Source organism: Lepidochelys kempii, chromosome 1 (assembly GCF_965140285.1).
Source record: "Lepidochelys kempii isolate rLepKem1 chromosome 1, rLepKem1.hap1, whole genome shotgun sequence".
Lineage (NCBI taxonomy): Eukaryota > Metazoa > Chordata > Testudines > Cheloniidae > Lepidochelys > Lepidochelys kempii.
The window spans coordinates 259,753,026-259,776,887 of NC_136380.1; the positions used below are offsets into that span (position 1 = coordinate 259,753,026).

Below are 23,862 nucleotides of genomic sequence, written 5' to 3' on the forward strand. Positions count from 1 at the left end.
AGATGTCAAGAATTGTAACATTCATAAACCAGTCGGAGAACACTTCAATCTCTCTGGTCACGCGATCACAGACATGAAGGTCGCTATCTTAAAACAAAAAAACTTCAAATCCAGACTCCAGCGAGAAACTGCTGAATTGGAATTCATTTGCAAATTGGATACTATTAATTTAGGCTTAAATAGAGACTTGGAGTGGCTAAGTCATTATGCAAGGTAGCCTGTTTCCTCTTGTTTTTTCCTACCCCCCCCCCCCCCCCAGATGTTCTGGTTTAACTTGGATTTTAACTTGAAGAGTGGTCAGTTTGGATGAGCTATTACCAGCAGGAGAGTGAGTTTGTGTGTGTATGGGGGTGGGGGGGATGTGAGAACCTGGATTTATGCAGGAAATAGCCCAGCTTGATTGTCATGCACATTGTGTAAAGAGTTGTCACTTTGGATGGGCTATCACCAGCAGGAGAGTGAATTTGTGTGGGGGGGTGGAGGGTGAGAAAACCTGGATTTGTGCTGGAAATCACTTTAGATAAGCTATTACCAGCAGGACAGTGGGGTGGGAATAGGTATTGTTTCATATTCTCTGTGTATATATAAAGCCTGCTGCAGTTTCCACGATATGCATCTGAGGAAGTGAGCTGTAGCTCACGAAAGCTTATGCTCTAATAAATTGGTTAGTCTCTAAGGTGCCACAAGTCCTCCTTTTCTTTTTGCGAATACAGACTAACACGGCTGCTACTCTGAAAACTGTTAAAAATGTATGCCTTATTTCCATTCTGAATTCATCTAGCTTCAACTTCCAGCCATTGAATTGTTATACCCCCTCTGCTAGAGAAACTTTCCTTTAATCCCTTTCTTTGCACTATTTGTATGCACAGTGAATACCATTCTGTGATGAGCCAAAGGAAGAAAACCATTTTTAAAAGGGGAGGAAGATGTAGTCTTAGACTTCCTTAGAGACCGACTGGACAACTGATAGCTCTTCATGTGCTAATTTGTTTTATATTTTGTCAGGATTCATGACATTTTGTCTCATCGCCTTATCTCAGATCATACTTGTTTAAATTGGTTCTTCTCTGTTTACAAAAAGGGCAGTTCCTCTGCCCAGCAATAGAGAGAAGTAGGGAAATGGAGCAAGTTAAATACACTTTATCTGTTGCACTCTGAGACTACCAGTCCCTGCATATAGTTGGCAGTTTAATTAAGACCATTTTGAATTCTGGGTGTGTGTGTGTGTGTGCTGGCTTTGAGTATTTCTGGGTTTCAGCGAGGGGGTGTGTGTGTGTGTGTGTGTGTGTGGGGTGGTAATGGCACAGCTGACTCAAGGGAGGTACAGTGTGGGCAGATGCAGGCTTCACACAACTCTCCTCATGCGCCTCAAGCTAGGCATGATGCATCCCAGCATATTCCACTCCTGTTCTATTGGCTGAGTATAAGTCATGTGTTCATATATATAACTCGTATCAGGGTCCCTCCCCCACTCTGGGGTACTGGTGTGGGGACCTGCATGCAAGACCCCCTACGCTTATTCTTACCAGCTTAGGTTAAAAACTTCTCCAAGGCACAAACTTTGCCTTGGCCTTGAACCGTATGCTGCCCCCACCAAGCGTCTTAGACAAAGACCAGGGAAAGAGCCCATTTGGAGACGTCTTCCCCCCCAAATATCCCCCCAAGCCCTACACCCCCTTTCCTGGGGAGGTGTGAGAATAAACAAGATGAGCACAGATCAGCCTTGGATTTTTAAGACCCAAAAAACCCACATCAGATTCTCTAAAAAAAAAACCCCAAAAAAAACAGAACTTTATTAGAAGAACAAAAAAAGATAAGAGAATAACTCTGTAAGATCAGAATGGAAGATAATTTTACAGGCAGTCAGATTCAAAACATAGAGAATCCCTCCAGGCAAAACCTTACATTACAAAAAGACACAAAAACAGGAATACACATTTCCTCCAGCACAGCGAATTTACAAGTCAAACAAAGAAAACCTAACACATTTTTTAGCTAAATTACTTACTAACGTTACAGGAGTTGGAGAACTTGCATCCTTGATCTGTTCCCAGCAAAAGCATCACACAGACAGGTAAAAGCCTTTTTCCCCCCTTTCAGATTTGAAAGTATCTTGTCCCCTCATTGATCATTTTGGGTCAGGTATCAGTGAGGTTACCTTAGCTTCTTAACCCTTTAAAAGTGAAAGGATTTTGCCTCTGGCCGGGAGGGATTTTACAGCACTGTATACAGAAAGGTGGCTACCCTTCCCTTTATTTTTGTGACAATACAGGCAGGCTGCAGTCTTCTGCAAAGCTGTTCTGACCATGTGTGCCCTCTTTCCCACCACTTTATTTCTGCTACTGTTGCGTGCCGATAACTTCCTCTTCAATCTATTTTTAGATCCAGGTGCTTGTACTAGTTCTCTGTAAATACGAATAGAAAAGCAAACCACCCCTAAAGAAGCCATCCGTCTCCTTTGCTGTCCTGAGAAAACAGCTGCACTCCTGTACCTCGTGTGCAAGCCCGAATCCCCACTGCAGCTTTGCAGAGTGAAAGTCAGGGTGATAAAATCCGATTAACCTCTCTTGGCAAGAAGCCCAGAAATAGCAGCAAGGACAGACTGCCCTTTGGGAGATGAGCACTCCCTCTTAGTGCCATTGAACTGCATTAACCAGCAGGATAAGGCAGGATATTCTGGTCAGACTATTTCAGGCAAAAGCCATAGCCTGGCAGCCCAACCCCTTCCCCCTCTCTCATCCCAGCACAACCTTCAGTCTACTCTCCAGAAAGCAGTCAAGGTGCCTCTTGAGCAAACAGATCCTTTGCCTCTCTTGTGTTTCCTGGTGTCTTATTCCACTATGTGATTTGGTTCTGCCTAAATTCCTGGTTTCCCCTCACCACCTTCCTTTCGAGACTGTCCCTCCTTTCCCCTAACCCCTATGTAACAATTCTGCTACTGATTATCAACTTCTTTAACTCTGAAAGCCTTTTTGGGGGCAACATTTATCTTCCAGTGAGAATAAACCTCATTCCTTTTATTTTTCCCATATCACTTAATCCTCCAGACCTGGTAACATCTGCATTGAATATGTACAGAGTAACTATTTTCCAATTTGTGCCAATTTTTTAGCCATTAAAGGTGTCTGGGTTCTGGCTACCTTGGAGACCTCCTCTCTCCTTCTGCATCATACTTTCAGTAGAGAGCCACTTAGGGTATGTCTACACTACGAAATTAGGTCGAATTTATAGAAGTCGTTTTTTTAGAAATCGGTTTTATATATTCGAGTGTGTGTGTCCCCACAGAAAATGCTCTAAGTGCATTAACTCGGCGGAGCGCTTCCACAGTACCGAGGCAAGCGTCGACTTCCGGAGCGTTGCACTGTGGGTAGCTATCTCACAGTTCCCGCAGTCTCCGCTGCCCATTGGAATTCTGGGTTGAGATCCCAATGCCTGATGGGGCTAAAACATTGTCGCGGGTGGTTCTGGGTACATATCGTCAGGCCCCCGTTCCCTCCCTCCCCCCGTGAAAGCAAGGGCAGACAATCATTTCGCACCTTTTTTCCTGAGTTACCTGTGCAGACGCCATGGCACGGCAAGAATGGAGCCTGCTCAGGTAACCGTCACCCTATGTCTCCTGGGTGCTGGCAGACGCGGTACGGCATTGCTACACAGTAGCAGCAACCCCTTGCCTTGTAGCAGCAGACGGTACAGTACGACTGGTAGCCGTCATCGTCATGTCCGAGGTGCTCCTGGTCGCCTCTGTGAGGTCGATCAGGAGCGCCTGGGCAGACATGGGCGCAGGGACTAAATTTGGAGTGACTTGAGCAGGTCATTCTCTTTAGTCCTGCAGTCAGTCCTATTGAACCGTCTTATGGTGAGCGGGCAGGCGATACGGACTGCTAGCAGTCGTACTGTACCATCTTCTGCCGAGCAGCCATGAGATGTGGATGGCATGCAGTCCTTCTGCACCGTCTGCTGCCAGCCAAAGATGTAAAAGATAGATGGAGTGGATCAAAACAAGAAATAGACCAGATTTGTTTTGTACTCATTTGCTTCCCCCCCTCCCCTGTCTAGGGGACTCATTCTTCTAGATCACACTGCAGTCACTTACAGAGAAGGTGCAGCGAGGTAAATCTAGCCATGTATCAATCAGAGGCCAGGCTAACCTTCTTGTTCCAATAAGGACAATAACGTAGGTGCACCATTTCTTATTGGAACCCTCCGTGAAGTCCTGCCTGAAATACTCCTTGATGTAAAGCCACCCCCTTTGTTGATTTTAGCTCCCTGAAGCCAACCCCGTAAGCGCCCCTCCCAGCGTCAGAGCAATGGCAAACAATCGGGCATCTGAGAGTGCTGTCCAGAGCAGTCACAATGGAGCACTCTGATGGGGCTAAAACATTGTCGCGGGTGGTTCTGGGTACGTGTCGTCAGGCCCCCGTTCCCTCCCTCCCTCCCTCCGTGAAAGCAAGGGCAGACAATCATTTCGCGCCTTTTTTCATGAGTTACCTGTGCAGACGCCATACCACGGCAAGCATAGAGCCCGCTCAGGTAACCGTCACCCTATATCTCCTGGGTGCTGGCAGACGCGGTACGGCTTTGCTGCACAGTAGCAGCAACCCATTGCCTTCTGGCAGCAGACGGTGCAATACGATTGGTAGTCGTCCTCATCGTGTCCGAGGTGCTCCTGGCCACGTCGGCTGGGAGCACCTGGGCAGACATGGGCGCAGGGACTAAATTTGGAGTGACTTGACCAGGTCATTCTCTTTAGTCCTGCAGTCAGTCCTATTGAACCGTCTTATGGTGAGCGGGCAGGCGATATGGACTGCTAGCAGTCGTACTGTACCATCTTCTGCCAGGCAGGCAAGAGATGAGGATTGCTAGCAGTCATACTGTACCATCTTCTGCCAGGCAGGCAAGAGATGAGGATGGCATGCAGTCCTTCTGCACCGTCTGCTGCCAGCCAAAGATGTAAAAGATAGATGGAGTGGGTCAGAACAAGAAATAGACCAGATTTGTTTTGTACTCATTTGCCTCCTCCCCTGTCTAGATCACACTGCAGTCACTCACAGAGAAGGTGCAGCGAGGTAAATCTAGCCATGTATCAATCAGAGGCCAGGCTAACCTCCTTGTTCCAATAACAACGATAACTTAGGTGCACCATTTCTTATTGGAACCCTCCGTGCAGTCCTGCCTGAAATACTCCTTGATGTACAGGCACACCCTTCGTTGATTTTAGCTCCCTGAAGCCAACCCTGTAAGCCGTGTCGTCAGTCGCCCCTCCCTCCATCAGAGCAACGGCAGACAATCGTTCCGCGCCTTTTTTCTGTGCGGACGCCATACCAAGGCAAGCATGGAGGCTGCTGAGCTCATTTTGGCAATTAGGAGCACATTAACCACCACACGCATTATCCAGCAGTATATGCAGCACCAGAACATGGCAACGTGATACCGGGCGAGGAGGCGACGTCAGCGCGGTCCCGTGAGTGATCAGGACATGGACACATTTCTCTGAAAGCATGGGCCATGACAATGCATGCATCATGGTGCTAATGGGGCAGGTTCATGCTGTGGAACGCCAATTCTGGGCTCGGGAAACAAGCACAGACTGGTGGGACCACATAGTGTTGCAGGTCTGGGACGATTCCCAGTGGCTGCGAAACTTTCGCATGCGTAGGGGCACTTTCATGGAACTTTGTGACTTGCTTTCCCCTGCCCTGAAGCGCATGAATACCAAGATGAGAGCAGCCCTCACAGTTGAGAAGCGAGTGGCAATAGCCCTGTGGAAGCTTGCAACGCCAGACAGCTACCGGTCAGTTGGGAATCAATTTGGAGTTGGCAAATCTACTGTGGGGGCTGCTGTGATGCAAGTAGCTCACGCAATCAAAGATCTGCTGATATCAAGGGTAGTGACCCTGGGAAATGTGCAGGTCATAGTGGATGGCTTTGCTGCAATGGGATTCCCTAACTGTGGTGGGGCTATAGACGGAACCCATATCCCTATCTTGGCACCGGAGCACCAAGCCGCGGAGTACATAAACCGCAAGGGGTACTTTTCTATAGTGCTGCAAGCTCTGGTGGATCACAAGGGACGTTTCACCAACATCAACGTGGGATGGCCGGGAAAGGTGCATGATGCTCGCATCTTCAGGAACTCTGGTCTGTTTCAAAAGCTGCAGGAAGGGACTTTATTCCCAGACCAGAAAAAAAACTGTTGGGGATGTTGAAATGCCTATATGTATCCTTGGGGACCCAGCCTACCCCTTAATGCCATGGCTCATGAAGCCGTACACAGGCAGCCTGGACAGTAGTCAGGAGCTGTTCAACTACAGGCTGAGCAAGTACAGAATGGTGGTAGAATGTGCATTTGGACGTTTAAAGGTGCGCTGGCGCAGTTTACTGACTCGCTTAGACCTCAGCGAAACCAATATTCCCACTGTTATTACTGCTTGCTGTGTGCTCCACAATATCTGTGAGAGTAAGGGGGAGACGTTTATGGCGGGGTGGGAGGTTGAGGCAAATCACCTAGCTGCTGGTTACGCGCAGCCAGACACCAGGGCGGTTAGAAGAGCACAGGAGGGCGCGGTACGCATCAGAGAAGCTTTGAAAACCAGTTTCATGACTGGCCAGGCTACGGTGTGAAAGTTCTGTTTGTTTCTCCTCGATGAACCCCCCTGCCCCTTGGTTCACTCTCCTTCCCTGTAAGCTAACCACCCTCCCCTCCTCCCTTTAATCACCGCTTGCAGAGGCAATAACGTCATTACTGCTTCACAGTCATTCATTTGTTATTCATTCATCACACAAATAGGGAGATGACTACCAAGGTATCCCAGGAGGGGTGGTGGAGGAGGGAAGGAAAATGCCACACTGCACTTTAAAAGTTTACAACTTTAAAATTTATTGAATGACAGCCTTCTTTTTTTGGGGCAATCCTCTGTGGTGGAGTGGCTGGTTGGCCGGAGGCCCCCCCACCACGTTCTTGGGCGTCTGCGTGTGGAGGCTATGGAACTTGGGGAGGAGGGCAGTTGGTTACAGAGGGGCAGCAGTGGCAGTCTGTGCTCCAGCTGCCTTTGCTGCAGCTCAACCATACACTGGAGCATACTGGTTTGGTCCTCCAGCAGCCTCAGCATTGAATCCTGCCTCCTCTCATCACGCTGCCGCCACATTTGAGCTTCAGCCCTCTCTTCAGCCCGCCACTTACTCTCTTCAGCCCGCCACTTCTCCTCCCGGTCATTTTGTGCTTTCCTGCACTCTGACATTATTTGCCTCCACGCATTCGTCTGTGCTCTGTCAGTGTGGGAGGACAGCATGAGCTCGGAGAACATTTCATCGCGAGTGCGTTTTTTTTTCTTTCTAAGCTTCACTAGCCTCTGGGAAGGAGAAGATCCTGTGATCATTGAAACACATGCAGCTGGTGGAGAAAAAAAAGGGACAGCGGTATTTAAAAAGACATTTTATAAAACAGTGGCTACACTCTTTCAGGGTAAACCTTGCTGTTAACATTACATACATAGCACATGTGCTTTCGTTACAAGGTCGTATTTTGCCTCCTCCCACCGCGTGACTACCCCCTCAACCTTCCCCCCTCCCTGTGGCTAACAGCGGGGAACATTTCTGTTTAGCCACAGGCAAACAGCCCAGCAGGAATGGGCTCCTCTGAGTGTCCCCTGAAGAAAAGCACTCTATTTCAACCAGGTGACCATGAATTATATCTCACTCTCCTGAGGATAACACAGAGATAAAGAACGGATTTTGGTTGAATGCCAGCAAACATACACTGCAATGCTTTGTTCTACAGTGATTCCCGAGTACGTGTTACTGGCCTGGAGTGGTAAAGTGTCCTACCATGAAGGACGAAATAAGGCTGCCCTCCCCAGAAACCTTTTGCAAAGGCTTTAGGACTACATCTAGGAGAACCGCAAATGCCAGGGCAAAGTAATCCTTTCACATGCTTGCTTTTAAACCATGTATAGCATTTTAAAAGATACACTCACCAGAGGTCCCTTCTCCACCTGCTGGGTCCAGGAGGCAGCCTTGGGTGGGTTCGGGGGGTACTGGCTCCAGGTCTAGGGTGAGAAACAGTTCCTGGCTGTCGGGAAAACCGGTTTCTCCGCTTGCTTGCTGTGAGCTATCTACAACCTCCTCCTCCTCCTCATCTTCTTTGTCCCCAAAACCTACTTCTGTATTGCCTCCATCTCCATTGAAGGAGTCAAACAACACGGCTGGGGTAGTGGTGGCTGAACCCCCTAAAATGGCATGCAGCTCATCATAGAAGCGGCATGTTTGGGGCTCTGACCCAGAGCGGCTGTTCGCCTCTCTGGTTTTCTGGTAGGCTTGCCTCAGCTCCTTCAGTTTCACGCGGCACTGCTTCGGGTCCCTGTTATGGCCTCTGTCCTTCATGCCCTGGGAGATTTTGACAAAGGTTTTGGCATTTCGAAAACTGGAACGGAGTTCTGATAGCACGGATTCCTCTCCCCAAACAGCGATCAGATCCCGTACCTCCCGTTCGGTCCATGCTGGAGCTCTTTTGCGATTCTGGGACTCCATCATGGTCACCTGTGCTGATGAGCTCTGCATGGTCACCTGCAGCTTGCCACGCTGGCCAAACAGGAAATGAGATTCAAAAGTTCGCGGTTCTTTTCCTGTCTACCTGGCCAGTGCATCTGAGTTGAGAGTGCTGTCCAGAGCGGTCAGAATGGAGCACTCTGGGATAGCTCCTGGAGGCCAATACCATCGAATTGTGTCCACAGTACCCCAAATTTAAGCGCTAATCCACTTGTCAGGGGTGGAGTAAGGAAATCGATTTTAAGAGCCTTTTAAGTCGAAATAAAGGGGTTCATTGTGTGGACGGGTGCAGGTTTAAATCGATTTAACGCTGCTAAATTCGACCTAAAGTCCTAGTGTAGACCAGGGCTTAGAGGCACTCTCTAAATTCAACTTCCAGTGTGGGGCGGGTCCTTGGATCTAGTATATGCTTCCTCTTTTGTACCAACAAAGCTTGTATTAACTCTGAGTGCATGTCAACATTGACTCTACCAGTTTGCTTTCCATTCGTGTTGTAGGAGGAGTGTCAGCCACACCCTGGCTTTATGGACCCGATTCATAATAGGCTAGCCCAGAGGTGGGCAAACTATTGCCCGTGGGACTGTCCTGCCTGGCCCTGGGGAGGCTAGCCCCCAGCCCCTCCCCTGCAGTCCCTGCTCCCCCGCAGCCTCACCTCACCATTCTGCCAGCATAGCTGGCTGCGAGCTCCTGCTGCTCTGAGCAGCATGGTAAGGGGGCAGGGAGTGGGTTGGATAAGGGGCAGTAGGTCCTGGGAGGCAATCAGGGGATAGGGAGCAGTTGGGTAGGGTGGAGGAAGGTTGGGGGGGGGGGGAAAAGGAGGGGTTGGATAGGCATGAGAGTCCCAGGGAGGCCTGTCATGGGGCAAGGGTGTGGACAGGGAGCAGGGGGGTCCTGGGAGGGGGTGGTCAGGGGACAAGGGGCAGGGGGGGTTTGGATGGGTCAAGGGTTCTGAGGGGGGCAGTCAGGGGGTAGATAGGGGGTGGGGGCCAGGCTGTTTGGGGAGGCCCAGCCTTCCCTACCCAGCCCTCCATACAGTTTCACAACCCTGATGTGGCCCTTGGGCCAGAAAGTTTGCCCACCCCTGGGCTAGTCCAATACTAAACTCCCAGGGATGCTTTGCCCTGTAATTCCTCTGCCAGAAGTAGACCACTACCAGACTCACATGTTATTTACATTTATATTAGAGATGCTGCTGCCTTTCTCCTCCCTGTGGGGAGGGGAAAAGTTATCCATAAAGATGGCAACCCCCTAGCTTTAGCTATCTTTATTTTCTGCTGCAGCATACTCAGCCAGTGGTGCAGATCTGGGACCAGAGCCCGGAGTCTAGCCACAGTGAGCTCATCCAACTCAGTACTCACCCCACAGCAGTAGGAAGAAATCAAGTGTGGGAGCACACAGCTAAAACAGAAGGGAATGCACTCTGACAGGATCAGCTCTTCCAGGCTGAAGAGCTTCTGTCAATGGAAGCCAAGGGGAAATAGGAGCTATGTAAAAGTAAAAGCACCCAGGCCACTCCTTGCACACTAAAAGCCTTCCTCCCTATTTCTTGTGGGGCACAGCTTGGCCTGTAGGTGATGGCTGAGTGAAGCAAGAGGCTCTTCTAACCCCGCTTTCTCAATGCCCCACAATGGTCATTCACTAGCATTTGCACATTTAATATATTTTATATTATGAAGTCTGCTGTGGTTCTACACTCCACTGTCCAAAATGCTGTTCCTTCAGCTTATATTTAGTGAGCAGTGGCTTGTAGGGATGGGGAAGAGGACTCACTGGCCTGCTCAGTCCAAGCATCACACGTGGCTGGGCTATGCTCTTCCACTTGATGGACAGAAGCAAGCCTGAAGAGGCCTTCACACTTGTTGTAGGATCGAGATAAGTTAATACAGGCAGAAACAGCAGAATTAGTTGGAATGTGTAAATACATGTTTAAATTGTTCTTAGCATGTCTCATGGTTACAGGGCTAGCTACACGTCTGTTCTCTTCCTGGTCTGAGTGTACTCCCTCAGGTGTCAGGCCTTGTGACTTCACCTCTCCTGGGGAGCAATTCCACAGTTCTCACACAGGGCCAGGTCTCGGAGTGGATCACCTGTTCTTACCCAGCAGATCCAACTGGATTCAGCTCATATGGTTCTTTCCTTCTGGAGTCTGTGACCAGCAGCATACACACTGACCAAATAAAACTAAAGTATTGTTGTTAAGAAGGTTAACAGTAGGAACAAATAATTTAGAGGACTTCAAAAAACAGCTGTCTCCCTGCATATCACTTTCCGGTCTCCCAGTAGCAGCCTAAGAAAACCTAACTTCTTCAGCCTCCCCCATGGGTACCTGGGTCAGTCTGGTGCCCCTACCCAACCACCTCCTCTCTTGTGAGGAAGCCCCTTTTTAAACTGCCCAACTTCTTGTTCTTCATTCTCAGACTTGGGCCCCTCTGGACAAAGCTAGTTTTGCAAGTTGGCTGGAAAGGAAATCCTCTAAAGCCCTCACAGATCTGGGCTGTGACGGGACCATGCCCAAATAGTTAAGGGTTTGCTTGCTGAGGGCTAGAGGGCTGCCCAGGCCTAATTTTTAAGCCCCCTTGACCCCCAGCCTTCCTTCCTAACCTGAGACAGTGCCACTGCCTCCAGCCCAGAGTAGCTGCATCCCCTCAGGGGACTCAGCCCTATGGAAGGGTGGCTTATTTCAAGGTGTTCTTTCACTTCCTGCTTGTTTTTCCTTCCAGCCCCTATTAAACCAATCTTCATACAATAAACACCCCAGTAACCATGGCAACATACATATGCATACCTTACAGAGCAGCACCACCACCACCACAGTATGTATGACACCTTTATTTTAAACAAGATGGCAAACGAAAAATGGCTCTCTCTAAACTTACTCTAGCCAACTGGAAACAAATTCAAAGTACAGTTAAAAAAAAAACACCAGGAAAAGCTACTCATTGCCATATACATTTTTCTGTTTCTGCACCAAGAACACGTACAAAAGAAGGGAACTGGTCTTTGCACTGCTCTAGTCTGTCTGCAGAAGAGAGAAATGAGTAATTGAGAAATCCCCTTTCCATCCTCTTACACAAGAAGTTCCAAGCAACATGTACAATAAGGAACACTAATACCCAGAATTAGCTGTATTTGGTCACTACAGCTTCCTGTTTCAATAATATCTTGGCTTCCCAAACCTTGCATTTCTGAGAAATCCTCCCCCACTCTCCATCTGGTCACTGTGTATTGCAGGTAAGTGGGTGTAGAACACACCAGTGAGGAAAGAGGAGCAACAGGAACAAATTTGGGGATTGCAATGAGAATGAAAGGAAGAGAGTGTACAGGGCTGCTCGACATTGAAGCTCAGCCAGCCTATTTTACACAGAGGCAATGATTCACATAATTAATATTTGGGCTACTTTTTTTGAGGGGGAGGGAGGGGAGGGGACACTCATTCTTTTTACCCCTTTGTTTTCAAGTGGAGAACAAAGGTCCTTTCTGGGGAGTATAACAGATGGCAAAGTAGCCACCAACCCTCCAGAAACACATTGTATAGGGGTTGCACAATGGACAACTTCCCCATCTGCTGGCCAAACTACATGTTACAACATCCAAAGCATTTAGCATTAGTATTTGGGTAGGAGAGAATTGCCTCCCTTGACCCAGCATCACAATCACCAGCCAAAAGTTCTCAACAGTAAACTGCCTTCACCTTCACCAGCTGGTGTTTGCAAGGCAGGGAGGGGTGGGTATTCTCAGGGGAAGTGACAGATAGCCACACTTAGCAGGTTTGGGACAGAAGAGCTGAAATGTGGGTTAATATTAGGGCCAGCTGTACTATGCAGCAACACTACCCCCATGTGTTTAGTACCCTGATTTAATGGGCTTGAGTGTAAACTACCAGCTGTATAAGGAGATTTGTGGGAGCGAAGGCTGGGAGGAGTCCAGTACAGAAGGGTTATTTCACTTCCACTCAGCAGTCCAATGAAGGAAAGTAGAAAATATCCATATATTAACATGGAGCACAGAGACCTTTCACACAGCCCTAAAACAGCCTAAAAAGAATTGTGTCTGAATGACCTGTTTCACCTCTGCCAACCCCACCCTATTGGAATAATTATTCTACCACAGAGGTACGCAAGTACATTCTCTGCCATAGTGACTACTGTTCAAGCACCATAAGCCTACATGGCATTACACAAGGAGAAAAAAGTGAAGGTCCTTGCCTGATGGAGATCATAACCTAAACAGAGGTTTGAATAGTACTCACATCTTCTCCTTCCTAGAGCATCCTTCCTTTTTCTGATAATTTGTTCCGGCTGCTCCACAATTCAGCTCTAAATAGTCTCCTGTGTTTCCCGTAATGAAACCTGCCACTTTAAGCTGTCTTTTCCAAAACAGATGGACAGAAGGATCCCGTCTCAGAGGAGCAGAATTTGCATCTGGCTTGAATGAAGAGTCTGCTCTACTCCAGGAGAACATGAGTGAGGTGCTGGCTGGAAGTGGGCAGTAGACCCATGATGCACCCTAACAACATGATCTCCCTGGATGCTTTTGAGTCTACAGCATCACATCCCATGCTAGTAACTAACAAATTCTGTACATGTGTGTGAAATCTTGCATTGGACGTGACATCTAAACATATGCTGGCAAGAGGTATCATCCCACTCCCCTGGTCTCCCATCCCAAACAGGAGGACACGGTCAGTCCCATGCTCTGAACACTCAGTTTTGGAAAGCCTGGAGCTGCAAGAGTTCTCATCACACTGCTCCAGCTCGCCCAAAGTATTCTCTCTCAAACTTCTGGAAGTCTTCCTCCGTGAAGACAGTGCCTTCAGATTTCTTCTTTGGCTTCTTTGGGGGGCGGTCTCTAGATTTCCTGCCCCTATTCTGGTTGAGAACCTTCAAATAATAGGAAGGAAAGATTATTACAGCCTTTGCTAATCCAGCCCCAGACACAGACACAGTATAAACTACTGTGCCAGTAATCCAGTCCTGCTATTCCAGTCCTGGCAATGCAGAGAATTAAGACAGATGTTTACTAGGGTTAACAAAAGCTTGTGTTTGGGGCAGCAGCAGACTCCACTTGGGTTTTTGGGACTAATGTCAAAGATGGTCTCAGCTCTTTTGCTGCTGAGGGCCTTGAAGCCAAAACCAACTGCTAGGGCTGAAAGCTTATCACAAACTTTGTTAAGAAGAACGGGAGATTTACAGCATCCCTTTTGACTGCTTAGTTCTCTTGCTTTTGGTTTCGTTGAAACCCACAGGCATTTATCTGAAGACAAACAACAAAACATATTCCCAGGCAGGTGGGAAGTACTACCCAAGGTGCTGGGAACTGCTTCTCAGTTACTGGCGAGCTGCTCACAGCAGAACAGGTTTCCCTGCTGAGCAGTCATTGTAGTGTCTAGGACAACTCAACAGGGAGAGGGGGAAGCATGGTCTAGTGGGCTATGCACAGGACAGAGAAAGTTAGTTCTGTGTTCTCAACCTGGCTCCGACACCAATGCCCTGCACAGCTTTGGTAAAGCCTTAGTTTCTCCCTCTGGAATATGGGGATACCACCTCCCTCTGTAGGGGAGTTGTGTGACTAGTACATATGACACTATATATGCTGAGCTATTAAATAAATGTCAGCTACTTAATACACGTTTGTACTTTTTCCAAACCTGTCATGCAGATATAAAGGAAACAGAGCAAAACATTTCCTTTTTCCCCCAGTTTACTTTTTACACCTGACAGACAGTAGTCGGTTTCATTAGCTTCCCCAGTTGTATGGGTCTTTAAAAATCAACAGGGGAAAGAAACATTTTAAGTGATAGGAAAACAAAATCAAAAACAAACAACAAAAAACACAAGGGGCACCACATGTAGCAACTGGAATTATTAACTTTTTTTAAAATTGTCAACTTGACATACACTCATTGGTTTTATTAAAGAGAGATATGGAGGACTGGGGATTTAATTGGGGATTGGTCCTGCTTTGAGCAGGGGGTTGGACTAGATGACCTCCTGAGGTCCCTTCCAACCCTGATATTCTATGATTCTATGACTGTAGACACACAATGAAATACAGGTTTGAATAAGGGGAAAAGGACTGTGGGGAAGAAATGGGTCAGAGAGAGGTAAATTTTAATGCAGAGAGTAAGGTTACATGATTATATTAATGTTGCCAACTACCCTGAATTCTATTATTAAGGGGAGAAAAATGAAAATAACCCAGAATTATTGACTGCACTTATAAAACAGAAGATTCTATTGGATAACCCAAAATACACATTTTTCTGTACAATTAGTTATGTTTTGGGAAAGAGGCCTTATAAAATCATCTTGCTGGATCTCCCCAGAAATCCTAAGGCTGGCCCTGGGCATAGTTGTGTGATCATTATAGATCATTTTGGGACCTCAGGGTGGTAGTGCAGTAAGTTATTTTGTAAACACACCCAAAAATACTAAGGCCAACATTAGCTGCCACCCAAACTCATTTTTAGCATTGACCTGTGCCTCAGGTGTTCACCAGTCTCCAAGGTGAATGACGCGTGGGAGCCACTTCCCCTTTCGTGGTATTCTAGGGAACAAAAACAGGACTCCCTTGCCTGCTGCGTGATGGTTTTGTCCACAGTGAATCGGCCCTTCGTCATGTACTGCAAGTTCTTCTTTAAGTGATCCACAGCCTGGTGCTTCCGATACTCCTCTGGTAAAGGGCAGAGAGCAACAAAACATCTCTGTAAGTGTGTACTGTATAACAACTAGCTGACGAGTACAGGGAGCCAGATGGGGGTATCGCAGCCAGGCTATGACACTATTGCTGGGGGGTGTCTCCCTGTGCATCAAAACTTTGTTTGAGGAGTCATGGGGACAGGATATCCAGCAAGAGACACACGAGGTAACCCGGATAGGATTGTGATCAGGGCCCCCGTGGTGCAGCCAGGCATAAAGAGGTTCCTATGGAGCCCCAGTCACGAGCAAGCAGGCCTAGGAGGTAGGGTCACCTGCATGCAACAGGCTGCTCCCCCCACAAAGCTGGCAGCCCCGAGAGAGCTGCCCTCCTACTCCAAGATGGCCTGGGGTGATAGCACCCCCCCCCCCGGCTCCTCGGGGCCCCGGGGCCGGGGTGTTTCAGAACAGCGGGTTCTCCTCCAGTTAGTCCCCGGTTTCTGTGCCCAGCCCCCTCCCACCAGCAAGGGGTAGTGGCGGCGGGGAGGGTCTCCGTCACCTATCGCCGACTTGGTGACTTTGCCCTTGGCCGTGGTCTTGTTCCTGCCAGGCCCCCGAGCCGCCTTCCTCCTCTTCGGGGCTGTGCGCGGCCGCTGCTGGGGGCTGCTGAGCCCGGGCTGGTGCCCTGCGGGGACGGGGAGAGAGACGTTAACGTGACCGCGCAGGTGACGGATCTGAGCCCCGCTCAGGCCTGGCCCCACCCGCCCACTCACCCGCCGCCGCCGTCATCTCCGTCTCCAGCAGCTCCAGCCCCTTCCTCAGCAGGGAAGCCGACATTCTCCCCACGTGGAGCCGGTTTCCGCCTACCGATGCGCCGCCTCCTCCTTCGGCCCTGCCACACTTCCGGTCCTCCGCCGCGCCGCTTCCGCCGGCAGCCCCGCCACACTTCCGGTCCTCCGCCGCGCCGCTTCCGCCAGCAGCCCGGCCACACTTCCAGCCTGAGGATACACCGCCTCCTACTTCAGCCTCGCCACACTTCCGGTCTTCCGCCACGCCACTTCCGCTAGCGGCTCGGGCACAGGCGCTCGGGACAGTCATCGGCACTCCCCGCCCCGCCCGTCCCGCACATGCGCGGAGGGCGCGCTGGGCCCCTGGTGGGTGGTGGGGAGGCTCTCACAGTGGTTCTGGGGAGGCAGAGAGCGCGGGGCGGCGGCTGCCCCCTCCCCCCCCAGCAGCGTGAGGGGAGGCCCAAGGGCAGGAAACCCCGCTCCCCCCACCGAGATGCCACCCCGGGTTCTCCTTCCCCCGCCCCCAGCTTTGTGGGGGGAGCAGCCTGCTGCACGCAGGTGACCCCTGCTCGGGATTGAGGCTCCCTGGGAGCCTCTCTGCGCCTGGCTGCACCATGCGGGCCCTGATCTCAGTCACAGCATCCTTACCTGGCGCTTCTCCTGCCAGCTCTGCCTGTCTCGCTCACCTGCCCAAGTTGGGCCAATAAAAGATATTCCCTCACCCACCTTGTCTCTCCTACCCCGCGAGTCTCATACTGGGATTGCAAACTCTTCAGGGCAGGGGCCATGGCTGATTTCTTTGTATATAGCCATCACAATGGGGCTAGAGGCCTGTAGGTGCTGCCACAGGGGAAATAATAAGTAAAACGAAAATAATACCCTGGTATCGTGATTTTCCAGATCAAGCCCCAAAACCATCCCAGTCTGACTCCTGAGGCACAGAATTTAACCTGGTCAAAAATTACATTTATTATTCGTTAGTATTTTACTTATTTATATTACCCCCCTGACAGAGACAATGTTATTGTCTTCTAAGTTCAGTCATCATTTGAATAGGTGGTCACAGAATTATTTGATTTTAGCCAATGCTAACGCAACAAGATGACATGAGAGAAGAAGGGGAGGGGTTTATGCTCCCTTGACAAGTGTGCTCTTAAGGCCCAATGGGGAAAAAAAGATACACTTGAAGTTTGCTTCCATTATTTTTCATGGCAAAAATATTTTACTAACAAAAGTGCTACTGTAGACAAAGCCCTAGTGAGCAATGCAAAGCACTTCCACTTTTCTTCTCTGAACCACCAGGGGCTGAGAGCATTGTTCCCACTGTTATGGCTTGTGTAATGAGCATTCAGGAGTCAGCCTGGCTGAAAAGAAGGCACAGCACTTTCATTATACTTCTCGAACTTTTTAGAACATAATGGGCATGCTGAGAGGCTTCCCATTAGCACAGTCAGCCCCATGTGAGATCTATCTTTAAATCCCCCTAAAACAACATAGAAGTAAGCTATCAGCATGGTCAGTAGATGTAACATTTTCCAAAGTCGTGTCATTAATTCATTGTAGTGTATTTCAGTCCTGTTAGTGTCTGGGAGATTTTTCTCCAGGCATGACTGTTAAAGTTCCTCTTGACTGTATTCTGACTTCCCTTCATAGGTGCCTGGACTTGTCAGCCTTAGCAATGCTGGTGTCTGTAATGATTCTACAATGGTTCCTGTCATGCTTCTGCTCTCACTGACACAGATTTTCTCATGACCTTTTCTGTTCCTCGAGGAATCCAGTTTTTGTCTATTTTCCCAAATGCCAAGTAATATAATTTTTTCAGCAGTTCCCTTAAAAGTGTATTGATCATCTGTACATTTTAAATTCATTTTGCTTGTTTATCATCCCCTTAAATCACTGTTCATTCATAGGGTACATCTGCACTGCAATAAAAGGCCTGCAGCACAGCTGCGGCTGGCCAAGATCAGCTGACTTGAGCTCACAGGGTTCGGACTGTGGAGCTAAACATTACATTATAGGCATTTGGGCTTGGGCTGGAGCCAGGGACTGAAGCCCTGTTAGGAGGTTGAGTGTCAGAGCCTGGGCTCCAGCCCAAGCCCCGAACGTCTGCACTGCAAGTTTTAGCCCCGCAGCCCAAACCCCATAAGCCCAAGTCAATTGACCCTGACTCTAAGACTCAGTGCCGCTGTTTTTTATTGCAGTGTAGATGTACCCACAGAGTCATAGATTTTAAGACCACAAGGGACCCTTAGATCATCTAGTCTGATCACAGGCCATAGAATTTCACCCAGTTACCCCTGTATTGAGCCCAATAATTTGTATTTGACTAAAACATATCTTCCAGAAAGGCATCCAGTCTCGATCTGAGGACATCAAGAGATTGAGAATCCACCACTGCCCTCAGGAGTATGTTCTGATGATTACTCGCCCGCACTGACAAAAATGTATGCCTTAGTTCTCTGTGGTGCCTGTATTGGAACTGTTATTTTGTTTTATCCAAATCAGCAGTTAAGCCACCTTTGTACAGTTTAGATAGTTAGATAGTAGATAGTTTCTGTTGGACCAGCAGTTTACTTTTTAAAGTTTGGTGTTAGGTCTCTTTGTCTTGGTATTTACAAAAATTGCTCAGTATTTAATTATGTTCTTTACGTTCCCCAGCTCATATTAGAATTTCATCCAGTATAATTCAGCACTTTGTCAACCTTTCAAAAGTCTGTGCAATTGCTCTTTGAAATGCTTCTGGGGTGGAATGAAAACAGAATGGTACTCATTTAAATGTACAACTTCCAAATAAGTCACTAGCTTATAGCTCGACTCATCTAACTTTACAGCAAAAAATGCATGTCCTGCATCTCATACTGAGACTGTCTTTTCAAAGCTGGCGGGGGGGATGAAACAAAGGTTCTCTCTGTCTGTGTGATGCTTTTGCCGGGACCAGAGCAGGAATGCAGGTCAGAACTCCTGTAAAGAGTTTTTGAAGCAATCTAGTTAGATATGTGTTAGATTCTGTTTTGTTTAAATGGCTGATAAAATAAGTTGTGCTGAATGGAATGTATATTCCTCCTGTTTTTGTGTCTTTCTGTAACTTAAGGTTTTGCCTAGAGGGATTCTCTATGTTTTGCATCTGATTACCCTGTAAGGTATTTACCATCCTGATTTTACAGAGGTGATTCTTTTACCTTTTCTTTAATTAAAATTCTTCTTTTAAGAGCCTGATTGATTTTTCATTGTTCTTAAGATCCAAGGGTTTAGGTCTGTGTTCCTCTGTACCAATTGGTGAGGATTATTATTAAGCCTTTCCTAGGAAAGGGGGTGTAGGGCTTGTTGGGGGGGGGAATATTTTGGGGGAAGATGTCTCCAAGTGGTCTCTTTCCCTGTTCTTTGTTTAAAACGCTTGGTGGTGGCAGCATACTGTTCAAGGACAAGGCAAAGTATGTACCTTGGAGAAGTTTTTAACCTAAGTTGGTAAGAATAAACTTAGGGGGTCTTTCATGCAGGTCCCCACATCTGCACCCTAGAGTTCAGAGTGGGGAAGGAACCTTGACAGCACATCCATACTTTATTTGGCTCTTTCAGTTGCAAGGTTGGAATTGTCCCACCGGATAGGTTGCTCTAACTTTCCAATAGTTCCCAGCTTTTCCATGTTATCAGGTTAATTTTCTGCTTCATTTCTGAGGGCAAATGGAAAGTTTCCTTCCTGGATAGATTGCTGAAATTTCAGATTTATCTATCTTAATGTGGTACTTTCCATCCAGTTAATCTAGGTCTTGGAAGGCATTTGAGAATTTTCCTATTATGCTGCCTGTGCCCTCTATGTGATTCTGTTCCATTTATAGTAAGCATCTTTTTAGTAACTTTCACCCAACATGGGTTTTTAACTGTATAGCAGGGTGTCAATGTTGCTAACTCCCATAATTTTATAGCAGGTCTCATGATATTTTGGTGTTTTTGTTAAAGCCCCAGCCCCTGGAGTTAGATGATTACATGAGAATCTCAGCTTTCATTTTTTTTAAAAAGTCAGTTTCTAGCCCTAATGGTTGTGGAGAAAAGCAGATGTGGCCCAAGTGAAAAAACAAAGGCAAATAAAAAGACCCTGCAATTTATTATTTTTTAAAATTAATTGTTTAAAGCCAATCTTATGGTGTTTTGAAGGCTCGACTCATGAATTTTGAATAAATGGGGTTGGCAATACTGGTGGGTATATTGACATTTGTTCTTTGGAAAAAGAAAAGGAGTACTTGTGGCACCTTAGAGACTAACCAATTTATTTGAGCATAAGCTTTCGTGAGCTTTGTGTGTATATAAAAAGATCTTCTACACTTTCCACAGTATGCATCCGATGAAGTGAGCTGTAGCTCACGAAAGCTTATGCTCTAATAAATTGGTTAGTCTCTAAGGTGCCACAAGTCCTCCTTTTCTTTTTGCGAATACAGACTAACACGGCTGTTACTCTGAAACCTGTTCTTTGGAAAATGAGAGACATGGATGTTTAAATCAATATGTAATAGGTACTTACAATAGGCACTGGTACATTATGTGCAGAATATGAAATATGCTTTGCTTTAAATAGCAGCACCATTTCATTAACTACAATATTACGCCATTCCATTGGAATAACGTGGCTTTATGAGCCTACAGCCAACTCTGCCCTTATTAATATTTAGGTGTATTTGCCAACCCGAAGCAGTTTGTGCTGAAGTCACTCTACCTCCAAAGAGCTATGGATCACTGCGTTGCTATTCTCCAAGTGTACAGGCATTCTGGCCTTTTAACTGTGTGACACGTATTTGAAAAATGAGCTTTCCTCCCCTGAATATGAACAAATGCCAGTCAATTCTTTGGTTCGTGTTCATGAACACATCTAGGGCACAGGGAGTTCTGCTGGTCAGAAAACCTTTTATTCTGGTTTGGATTATTTTGTTTTACTTCATTTCTATTTTCAAAGTCCTACCACCTGCACTACATGCTACCCATTCTGTACCAAGCCACTGAGTCTGCATGTCACTTATATCATTGCTTCTACAAATCTCTGTGGCTCAGGTTAAGATTAAATCAGTTTCCTATGGTGCCGGATGCTGTACATACATGTAATAGAAGACAGTCCCTGCCCTGAAGAGCGTGCAGTCTGAAGAGAGCAAGGGTAGGAGTAAGGGAGTATTTTTATCCCCATTTGAGGAGGAACAGAGATTAAGCGACTCATCCAGGGTGTTGGTGACAGAGTTAGGAACAGAAGCCAGTGCTCATGTGGTTTACAGCACTGGCCTTGAACTCAGGATCATTCTCTCTCTCTAAGTGCTGCGGTGTTGGTAGATACTGGGAGCACAGAAAGGTCCTGCATAGTTACACCAGAGCTAAGTGCTGTGTCAGTAATAACCCAGAAGTGATACAGAGTCAGCACTACTTCCAAGTGTAATGGAACCTCTAGACTTCACTCTGAAAGTGCCTTCCAGAGCATCTCAAACTCTGAACTTCAGAAACACTTATCAGTATTGAAAAGCCCAAGGAGGCCTAACTTTTTTCACTTTAATGGGTAACTGGGCAGACTGCTTGAATCTTGCTGAGGTGGTTATTCTGCCTCCTAGTCGTCTGGATCTCTGTTAACACCCTGAACTTCTTTTCTTTGGGTGAAATCCTGACCGCACTGAAGTCAACAGGAGTTTAGCCATTGACTTCAGTGGGGTCAGGATTTTACCCTTTACCTTCTAGGCCTTGGCCTTCTTTCTTCTTTGGATTTCAGACTGTCCTTTCTCCTTTTCTTCACTCTGGCTTTAGGCTTGCCCTTTCCCTTTTGACTAGTCTCTTTGGCTTTGGATTTGGCCCGTTTCCTTCCACTCATCTGCGACTTTTGACTTAACCTTCTCCTTCTTTCCTTTAATTTGTTTGACTTTATTTCCCTGGCTTTCCACATTCTCTTGTTCAGGACTCTGGACAATGCTGTCACAGTCTGAGACAGACTCACCTCTGAAAGTGTTCTGGGTTGGGGACATGCTGATGAGTGCCAGAGAAAGCAGGGACTTCCAGAGAGGGGACTGACTGCATTTAATGGTAGATTCTTTTGCAAGAGAAATTTGCTGAAAGCCTGCCCTGGCACTTAGCTTTGGGATTACTTGGCTTCTGATAATAGAACCAGAGTCTGGTCGGCTCAGGGATGGCTTTATCTTAATGGAGATAATGATCCTTATCTTCTTATGGAGAGTGCTTTGACATGTAGAGATGAAATGTGCTATGGTAGGACTGAGTAATATGCTCTACACGTGCTTTTCTTAAATGGTGCGAGGTCAGTTATTGTTATTGTCAGTTATTGCACCACTTTCAAACCAGTTGCAGGCTCTGTAGCTAGTTCCTAGCCCCTGTGCCCATTTGGATGCTCCATAGGCCTGGACTAGACTAGCCTTTACAAACAAGTCCAGGGGTTTGCAGTTGTGAAGCTGCTGCAGCTCCAATGCTGCTCTTCGACCTCTAGGGGCCACTGTGCAGAGCAGGGTGTGAGGGGGCAGCCATTGCTCCCATCTCTGGCTGCCCCAGACCCTTCTCCTTGCTGAGGTCCCAGCTGTTTCAGTGCAGAGCAGAGCTGGTACAAGTGGGGTGGAGTAGTGCAGTGCTGGCAGTGGCCTGTCCTCCCCATGGTGCTGCTGCAGTGACTGAAGGGGGGTCATGTCTCCCCCTGCCAGGCTTGGCACTCGGGAGAGCTGCCTGGAGACAATCAGTTGGGGGTGCGAGGGGAGTCCCCTCCAGCCCAGTGAAGATGGCCCTGGAGGTAGCTGCAGGGTGGGGACAGGCCTTCCCCTGCATGCGCTGCAGAGGGGCCGGCAGTGCTTACAGTGGTCTGAATGAAGTGGGGGTTTAGCATAACCTGGGATCAGCAGTTTTGCTAAGACAGTGCTTCAAGTGCACCCCTCAGCAGCAACCCACCCTTAGGTGCTGGGACTAGGGGTGCTGGGAGAGCTGCCACCCCGTCTGGCTTGAAGTGGTTTCCATCATATCCAGGGTTTACAATTTGGTTCAACGGCTCTCCACACCCTCACTATACAAATTGTTTCAGCCCCTGAGGCCCACTCAATTATTGCCAGGTCTGGGGCCCCTTGCAGCTCCCCCCCTACACTTTAAGCCCTGCGGGAGGGCAGGTTAGCAGACCAGCTGTGCCCCTGCCAAAAAGACAACAGTCAGTAGCACTGGGGGAGACTCTCTGGGTCATGGGGTTGAAGGGGGAGGCAGGGCTGTATGCTTAGGGGTGATGTTTACCCCAGCCCTACCCACTGAGATTGTCCCATGGCTCACTGACAGGCTTGCCCAAGGGGTGTAACAAGGGAGTATCATTTGTCAGCCCCTGGCAGTTAAGATCCCTATTGGCTCCATGGGTAGCGTTGTCCTGGACAAGGGTTCGGATGCTGGAGATCTGAGCTAATTCCTCCCAATAATGCCCCCCCTGCTGCCTTATTCTCCTCGCTAGGGACAGCTGAAGCTGGCTGTCGGGAGCTGTAACTTCCCCCATCTGTTTTCTCTGAAGGTGAAGAAAGAAATGATGGATTAAAGTGGGGAGAAAAACCCCAAGCTGGAAACTTTTGAGCTGGACTTGTGTGTGGAGCTGCTACCCCTTCATCACTAGATGTCGCTGTGAGGCAGGATTTTCAGGTGAGCCGGGCTGCTGCGCTTAGAGCGGAGGGCCCACCTCAAGCCAGGGTCTTGCTGGGAATGGAGGGGGAGAGCAGGAGCAGGGTTGGCCTCTTCTGGATTTTGCTCCTTCCACCTCGGTGTTGCGTGTGTCGTCAATAAGGCATTGCAGGGAGGGAGGCATGTGATCTTGGCTGCCTGTGGTTTCCTGTGACCAGATCCTGCCTTTTGTAAACACCTCAGAATATTGTCTGATGGCCAGCGGGGTCTTGAACCAGCCAGCA

General features: G+C 48.1%; 1 protein-coding gene across 1 annotated transcript; it reads right to left on the bottom strand.

The window, feature by feature from the left end:
- Positions 1-11,267: 11,267 nt before the first annotated feature.
- Positions 11,268-16,277, bottom strand: RPS19BP1 (ribosomal protein S19 binding protein 1). The gene is made up of 4 exons (XM_073336546.2): positions 15,953-16,277; positions 15,739-15,864; positions 15,119-15,216; positions 11,268-13,424 (listed from the first exon to the last, which is right to left on the bottom strand). Exons 1-4 carry the CDS (start codon positions 16,275-16,277, stop codon positions 13,284-13,286), a joined length of 690 nt encoding a protein of 229 aa, XP_073192647.1. The 3' UTR covers positions 11,268-13,283.
- Between the last annotated feature and the right edge of the window lie 7,585 nt (positions 16,278-23,862).